Consider the following 9,125-nt stretch of genomic DNA (forward strand, 5'->3'; position numbering starts at 1 on the left):
ATACCTTAACTTCTTTATTGCTAATTCATCATTCAGCTCCTTCAGCTACCTTCTGAATGCCTGACTTTCCCAAAGCTTTGCCTTATATTCCCTTAGGCTAGTCCATTCCAAGGGTTGTCAGGTCATTCCACTATTTGAAGTCTCCAATGCGTTTTACTCCTATGCCCCTTAACAATTAGTTATATATTCATATGTTAACCTCGACCCACTGTTAGGGCCCCGGCCTACCCCCAGGGGTCATGATTTGAATGAACTTGAATCTACACTACCTGAGTATACTTCTGTATTAATATGTCTAATAATTCGCCTAGCTGTTCTTGAGAAGAAGATTTTTAAAGATATCTCCTAAATATTTCCTAAATATTCCTATGGTTAACTTTGACCCCTCCCAACCCCTCAACCCACCCCCACCCCCCCGTTGTGGACCTGCCTTACCCCCAGGGATCATGATTGGAACAAACTTTAATCTACACAACCTCAGGATACTTCTATATTAAATGTCTAATAATGGCTAAGCTGTTCTTGAAAAGAAGATTCTTAAAGATATTTCCTATTTATTCCTATCGTAAACTTTGACCCCTCTTGTGGCCTTGCCCCAACCCCAGGGTTCATGGTTGGAACAAACTTCTTGAATCTACACTACCTGAGGATACTACTGTGATAATATGACTTATCATGGCTTTGCTGTTCTTGAGTAGAAGATTTTTAGTTATTTCTTATATAATCCTATGTAAAACTTTGACCCCCTCTTGTGGCCCCGCCCTAGCCCCGGGGGTTATAATAAGAACAATGAACAAGGTACAGTTTTAGCCAAAGTTTGCCCGGTGATTTTCCCAAAAATTGAATATGTTTATTTAACTCTTTCTTTTTTTTTATTTAATAAAGTAACCCTCATAGACACCAAAACATATATTAAAAAAAAGAACACTAGTACGCATGCGCAATTCGCACTGTCAAAAAGATAATATCCTTGGCTCATTTGCCATTATTTGTACAAAAAATAGACAGTAAAAGTCAAAATTCAATACCTCCACAGTGATCGCCCACGATTAAATTTTGACAGAATGAATATGAAGTGTAAATTCATATTCAGTCTTAATTTCATCGTGGGCGAGGACTGTGGACATGGTTAAATCTTAAAAATTAGTTCGATCAATTTCTAATCATAAAGGTTGCCATGTCGGTAGTAGATGTTATAAAGTCTCGAATTATAATCTCAATACGGTGATTTCAAGATAGTTGAAAGCAGTATATCATTTAAGTGCTTAGTAAAGCTTATAATAGTGTCTTGGCAAACTGTATTCTTTTTTTTCTTTTTTTGAATAACATATATAAATTATCCGGAATTTTCATCTCGTCGTTTTAATGACGTCATTTTCGTTACCATAGGTTAACGTAGACAGAAGTAGATGTACCGGGATTCTGGTTTACCGACATCAAGATCTTACGGATGAGAAAAATTTATATATATATATATATATATATATATATATATATATATATATATATATATATATATATATATATATATATATATATCACTTCTATGTGTGAAAATTTTTATATGTGCAGTTATTAGTTCATGAATATGATCAACTATTTAACCGACGATTGTACGTCACACGGCGGATAAAGCCTTGTGAACAGATGGAAGCTAAGAGGGAGAAATGTTACGAACTGAATCTTGAAACTAAGATAATGATCTAATTTTTTACATTAAAAATATTGTATGCTTTAGCAAAAATTATTAGGCTAGCCATTCTAATATTTACATCGTCTGCAAGTACCGGTGACAACAGCTGTATAAGCTTTCGGGACCTTTGACGCCATGGCTAGATAGCCTAGTGTTATTTTTAATCTTTACAATACATACATGCATAATAAAAAAGAAAACTAGTATTTAGACGGCATATTTATTGAATATTGTCTGTTTCAAACTCAGCTTGTTACTTTATTTTGAGTTTGTATACATTTGTAGGTCTTAAATAACATGTTTGCAAATAGGTACATGTAGTGAATAGTCCGTATCGAATATTGTAAGACACAATATGATAGGGTAATAAAAGTGTGGGTTCGAACTCGTCAGGTGTTTTTTTTTTTTTTTTTTTTTTTTTTTTTTTTTTTTTTTTTTGGCTTACTATGTCATATTACTATGTATTTGATGAAGAAAATACACATTTTTTATACTATATATAACATATCTGAAAATAATTATACATGATCATTTTTTTTTCAGAATGGACAGGAGACATTATTCGTGTGTTTTGTGACGAGGAAGACCACCTCCACAAGAACGTCGTCCAGTACAGTTGGGATATATAAACATTCTGTCAAAAAAAAATTTGCAGTTGGTGCAACAGAATCAGACGTACTGTGCAACAAGTGCCGTCATAAATGCCGAAACATTTCTCGAAAAAGGAAGGTTTGTACAGTTCCTGTAAGTGATAAGGATGAGGCTAATGATCCATCTTTTACATCTCCCAAACGCACTAAATTGACAGAAATATCAAGTCCGCCATCTGTTGCATTACCTTTCTCATCTTCAACAAAAAGTCATGGATATTGCTTTGTGTGCAAAAAGCCAGGACCTAAACTTATTTCTGCATGTACTTATAGGAGAAATCATAATTCCGTCAGGAGCAAGGTGTTGTACAGGTCACTTAATAAATGGAAAGCTTTCGGAGAAAGCTATAGAAAATATTAAAACCAGTGAGGGTGTAATGTTGAATAGAACCGCAGTATATAACATCATTCAAGACTTACGGGAAATAGCTTTCCGCAATTCCAGGCTCGATTTTGATGATGAGGGCAACATGGATGATGACGACTACAAGATTCTAACTGGACTTACTCGTCGTGAATTCGAAAATGTTGTGTCAACGGTGACCAGCATCAAGTCAACAAAAGTAAGAAGTAAGAGGACATGCATTGCCATTCTCCTGGTAAAACTGCGTACAGCAATGTCAAACAAATTGCTGGGAGTATTATTCAACATGACGAAGCATCAGGTTTTTTATATAATTTTGTAACTATTGTCTTATGCAAAAGCAGTCATTATCCTATTTATAAACTAAATATGTTAAATAATATGTATATACATTAGAGAGTCGTTAGATATTTTGTGAAAAGGATCACTTCACATTTATTCTTTTAGACAGATAAGACGAGCTATTAAATCAGGAAGAAAAGCACTGATGACAGATTTTGTACCACAAAATCTGGGTTTTCAGCACATCACGCGGGAGGCAGTGATTAAGAACCACACCCGCCAACTTGCTAGAGATCTTTTCACGAACAGTGCTACGGCAGATCCGGCAATATTAGTTCTAGATGGAACTTACGTGTATATCCAGAAAAGTTCTAATTTCGCCTTTGCCAGAAGGTCTTACAGCATGCACAAACATAGGCCCCTTGTTAAACCCATGATGGTTGTAACTACTACGGGTTACATAATTTCCCTTCTTGGACCTACCTAGCGGATTCAAAAAATAACGATGCTAGCATTCTAAAACACATGATTCTACACAACACTGAAGAAATGAAATCCTGGTTAAAAGAGGATGACGTGTTTGTTGTGGACAGGGGATTCAGGGACACTGGAGATGTGTTGGAAGATCTTGGTATCCAAATGGAAATGCCGTCATTCATACAGAGGGGAGATAAACAACTGATAACCCATGATTCAAATATTTCTAGAGTGGTTACAAAGGTAGATGAGTCAAATATTAATTATTACAGCAATAACATACCCCCACCCCCCACCCCCACCAAAAAAATAAATAAATAAATAAATAAAATGAAATAAAATAATAATAATAAAAAAAAGATCAAAACATTTTTATAACAGAACTGAAATTTTATTATATGTACATCGGTTTAAACTGATGTTAGATGTTGTTGACGATCCCATCCCCTCCCTTATTTTTAACAAAAACGTGTATTCCTCAAGCACTGCTTCGTGTACCTGAATCGATATTTTATTTTGTGATTTTATGTATATGCTTTTCATTCATAGGTAAGATGGGTTGTGGAAGCTGCTAATGCTCGACTGAAACAATGGAAATACCTGGAGAAGACCCTACCTAACACCCAGATACCTTTCATCGGGGATTATATCAGAATTGTTTCAGCCATTTGTAATAGGTATCGGCCACCACTGTGCACTACCATATCCGATGATCAGTCAATTGCTGCAAAAATGCTTCATCTCTCCCGAAAAGAAAATGCACTACAGAAACGTGTGGAGGAAGAGGGTTTGGACAAGAGGCCAGTTCGTTGGGTAAAGGTTGACGCCGAACAGTGTGCGCCAGATTTTCCAAAATATGACGAAAATGGTATAAGAGAGCTAACTTTGGGGGTATACCAACTTCGTATGGCTCGATCATATACACACGAACACACAGACATCGAAGGTAAATACGAGATTTTAGTAAGCGATGATATACAGGGAATACTATCCGCTAAAATCCAGAGTAGATATATATATCGGCTAGAAATTGTCAGTGCTGGATAAGTTATAATGATGGTGTGATTGATGGTTGGTTTTTGTAAGTGTAAGGCGGGGAGCAGAGTAGTCGGAATGTGTGGCCACATCACCAGTGTCGTGTGGTTTCTTGCGCACGCGAGACATGAAGTCGATTCTGTGAAAGGTGTCAGGAATTGGAGCACCTCTGTTAATGATGCATCAGATCTACCCGAAATTACCGATGAATCAGACAGTGATGAGGACAGTGATGTTGAAGAGTGAAAGAACTCAATTGCTTTTAAAACGTTTTATTTGCTTCTCTCCAATGTCATTCTCTCGAATGTCATTTAATATAATGTCATTCGGTATTAGTACGAGAGATGTGTCTGAACATGTAAATGTATGTTTACAAGTTATCCTGAACAATTTCTTATTTATTTTATAGTAATTTTTACTATTATGTTTACAAATATAACAATTACATTCATAATGATTAGCGAAATAATTAACACAGGTGCAAATATTTGATGATTTCCATAAAAGTGCAGAAACTTCCTTTATTTCTCTTAAAATACATATTTTTTCCACAACGAGAGATGTGTCTTAAATCCTAAAATAATTCGATGTTGGCCAGATGCATAACTTTTAAATTCTTCATCTCGAAATAGAATTTTAGGAAAGTGAAATTTCCTTACTTAGAATCAGCTACAGTAGGTCTCTCGTTTATGTTTTGTTGCTGGCTTTCTACTATTTTTATTGTAATTACTGTTATCTCCGAAAATACAATTAAGTCGCAGAGGATCCTGTGATTTTGCAGCATTTGTTCCTTAAACAGAAGAAAACAAAGAAAGGGTGGTTGTTAAATCAATCACCAAACATACAAAAAGGGTATTTCATTTCAGGAAGGGGGTGAAATCAAAGACAAGGGGCCTTACGAAAGAACTTACGACTAAGACCAAAATTTAATTCTGCTTCTAACTTTTTAACTTATATTATATTAAAAATGGTTTTAATCTTTTTGAAAGGAATGTAGTAAGATATTTTTTACGCTGGCAATTTTAAACAAAATCATTTATTTTGCAAAATTTTACAACCAATTTAAGTTTTCGGTCTTAGTCGTAAGTTCTTTTGTAAAACGGACCCAAGGAGTGACAGAAATAACATCAAACACCATTTCGCAGGTATCGGAGAAATGTCAAACAATTTCCCTCTTTCACTTAAAGGAGGAAGCCCTGCCCCCCTTTTTTTATCAGTCATAGAAATTTAAGAAATGGGAATATTTCTTGTTGGTTTAGGTGGGATGGTAAAAACCCTTACTTTGATTTTAATTTTGTGTGTGATAGTATGGGAAGGGGGGTATAGTAATTCAGAAATACAAATAACGAGGTGTTGACCTACGGAATTTGTAGTATACTAGGGATCTTCGGGAATTATTGAGAGATTGTGTGTATTATCCTCTCTATAATGAAAGTATTTTGGTGAAAATTGGCATTTTCTCTAAACATACATAAAAAATAAAAGCAAGAAATATTTCAGAAATATTTTATCTTTTTTTCTGTGGTATATGAATGAGTCAATGGTGGGGGTACCCGGCGCAGTCATGAAATCAGATAATGAAAATCGGTAACTACTACGTACGTAGTTCCGTGGACCAGAATGGGGAATTTTTTTTTAAATTATGTGTGTAATTTATCAATTTTATTTTGACTCTATTTTATGCAATTTTGATAGAATTTAGACTAGAAATACAACAATCATAATTAATATTTACTACGTGTAAATAGAAATCTGAAAACGACAGCAAAATGGATTATGACGTCAATGCGGAGGAGCGAGTATACAAAAATTTATGTAGCCATGTGGAGAACTATTGTCTAGACTAAACTACCTGCTAAAACAATAATGATGCGAAGAAACATTTCATTTTTTCATTTGTATATTTTTTCCTCACAAACTATTCAATTAGAGTGAAACCAAAGGCGTTAGATGACCATCAATTATTAGGGACTACATAACGTTGACCAGCGGTGCAAAAGTCGGTACTGCATGATAGGCAAAGTGCACATGACATTTCATGTAATTTTCAATTGTGGCAACAACACACATTTTATTTTTCAAAGAACTGACTAAGAAAAGAGAGAGTTTGTTTTCTACAAAGTTATACATTTATAAATAATAACAGAAAAAGAATTAACGCTTTCCAATCGTTTCAACACGAGAAAATAATCTAAGGCTGACGTGACGTTAAAATGACGTAGCCATGCTGCCCCAGTTCAGTGGACATATTCAAGTTTATAATATTATCGGAGCTTATCTAATAATCATATGAACTAGAAATTTTGCACATTTGTTTTATTTCTTCTTGATAAAGAATTTTCATGAAATGATCTCTTTCTTTTATGGAGAAAAAGTAAATTCTCAATTATATCCCAGCAACCCTCGTATTGTAATGTTTCATAACGTAAGTTAACCCTTTCACCCCGATAGCCCGCTTCAGCGGTCAGTCAGTAAAACTCCTTTCACCCCGACAGCCCGCTGTAGCGGGTATTTAGACATTTTGAATTTTACCGCCAAATATTTCATATAACTGAAAGCAAAATACGAATATGCGGCTTATAAATTGAAAGTAGCTATGTAAACAAAAAAAATGGATGCCAGATTGATATTTGATAATTGTGGATGATGTAAATTGCGGCGTTTTTACATTTTTTTTCTATGAAGTCGATTTCAAAATGTCGGACATTGAGAGCGATTCGGACGAGTGGTCTGATGCTGAATATTTCGATGACTTGGGGGCATTTGATTTGGTAAATTTAAACGAAAGTGAAAGAGATCAGATAGAACGAATGATTGAAGATCGTAATTCTTCAGATGAAGAGGAAAATGAGCTGTACAATGGCTACACAGCACCGGGAAATTTTGTTTGGACTGACGAATTTTCGGTAAGATGTCGACTTCCGTATTCAGAGAAGCCAGGACCTGTTCGTGTGTTAGATAGTTCAGCATCTGTGCTCAATTACTTTCAAATTTTCTATTCGGACGAAATTTTTAATCATATTGTGGACAGTACGAACAGAAATGCCAATAAAAAGAGAAGAGAAGATGCTAATAACAACAAAGGTGTGTGGCATGATGTGACTATAGATGAAATCAAAGTGTTTTATGGAGTGTTGATCATGATGGATATTATCAAGCTGGACAGAGATGACCTCTATTGGAAGGAGGATGAAAAGTACTTTATGTTGGGAACTAGAATATCAGATGTTATTAGCAGAGACCGGTTTATGCAAATCAGAAGGTATTTGAATTTTTCTATAAATGAAGTAGATGGTTTGGAACACCGAAACGACAAGCTATCCAAAGTAAGATACATGCTCGATAAAATACGCAATTCTTTCAAATCTGAATACATTCCCCATGAAGAAATTAGTGTTGATGAATCTATGGTACCCTTTAAAGGAAGGTTGTCTTTTAAACAGTACATGAAAGATAAACCATGTAAATTTGGAATTAAATTCTGGATGCTTGCAGATGCCACTAGTGCGTACTGTTGGAATTTTGATGTATATGTTGGAAAGTACGGTACTGAAATTAATCATACATTTGGTCTCAGTGCCCATGTTGTGATTGACTTGCTTCGAGGGTTAGAAAACAAAGGACACTGCGTCTTTACTGACAATTTTTACACTAGTCCTACATTAGCGCACTACCTGACAACAATTGGTACCTGTCTGTGTGGAACTGTCAGACCGAATCGTCGTGGGTTTCCACAGGATCTTGTAAAATCAAAATCAGAAGCTCGAAAACTTCCTAGAGGCTATTACGATTGGAGACAGTGTGATGACATGATTGCTACGTGTTGGAAGGATAAGAAAATGGTGTACTTTTTGTCTACGTGTCATATACCAGAAAAGGAAAACTTGACCGTGAAGCGGCACAATAAAGATGGAAGTACAACCGAGTTCCCAGACATACCATCAGGTGCAGCATATTCTAAATACATGGGCGCGGTGGATCGCAATGATCAAGTGACAAAGTTGAACAAATAAAAAAAAACTATGCGTTGGTATAGGAAAATTGAAAGGAAACTCCTTGAACTTTCAATATACAATGCTTATGTCCTTGAGGGAAGCATCATTGAACATGATCGCCCTGGGAATAGAAAGCGTGACCTTTTAAAGTTCAAATTGGATCTTGCACATGAACTTATTGGCCAACGACGCATTCGCAAAAGGGCTGGAAGGTCACGATCTGCAACATCGAATCAACTTCTTAGACTGGATGGTCTAAATCACTTACCTGCTGTTGGAGAAGGGAAAGATCATGTGTGTGTTGTGTGCAATGAAAGGCATGTGAAATTCAAGGAAAGAAATCCAGGTGTCTCCTATGCTGAAAATCCATTCAAAAGGTGTAAAACCACAATTAAATGTGAAAAATGTGAAAAATATCTTTGCTGCAACACTAAAAACATGTGTTTCAAAGAGTATCATTCAAAAGTGTGTTATTAAATGTATGTTGAATGGACTTGGATTGATTGACAAGTTTATTGAATTGAAAAATTACCCAGTTTTAGCTAAATTTATTTATTTATATTTATCTATTTATTTTTATTTATTTATTTATTTTGTTATATGTTATGAATGAAATTGAATACCTTGTT

The 9,125-nt window shown here is 35.2% G+C and overlaps 1 protein-coding gene across 1 annotated transcript; it reads left to right on the forward strand.

Annotated features, from left to right (window-relative positions):
• Nucleotides 1–7,197: 7,197 nt before the first annotated feature.
• On the forward strand, nt 7,198–8,514 carry LOC133198061 (piggyBac transposable element-derived protein 4-like). The gene has a single exon (XM_061334215.1). It carries the CDS (start codon nt 7,198–7,200, stop codon nt 8,512–8,514), a length of 1,317 nt encoding a protein of 438 aa, XP_061190199.1.
• The last annotated feature ends 611 nt before the right edge of the window (nt 8,515–9,125 follow it).

This window comes from Saccostrea echinata, unplaced genomic scaffold, assembly GCF_033153115.1.
Source record: "Saccostrea echinata isolate AGI-Se365-2 ecotype Australia unplaced genomic scaffold, CSIRO_AGI_Sech_v1 ptg000033l, whole genome shotgun sequence".
Lineage (NCBI taxonomy): Eukaryota > Metazoa > Mollusca > Bivalvia > Ostreida > Ostreidae > Saccostrea > Saccostrea echinata.

Bases quoted from the DNA above. Each gene is read 5' to 3' on its own strand.
- LOC133198061 (XM_061334215.1), top strand. From the start codon at position 7,198: ATGTCGGACATTGAGAGCGATTCGGACGAGTGGTCTGATGCTGAATAT.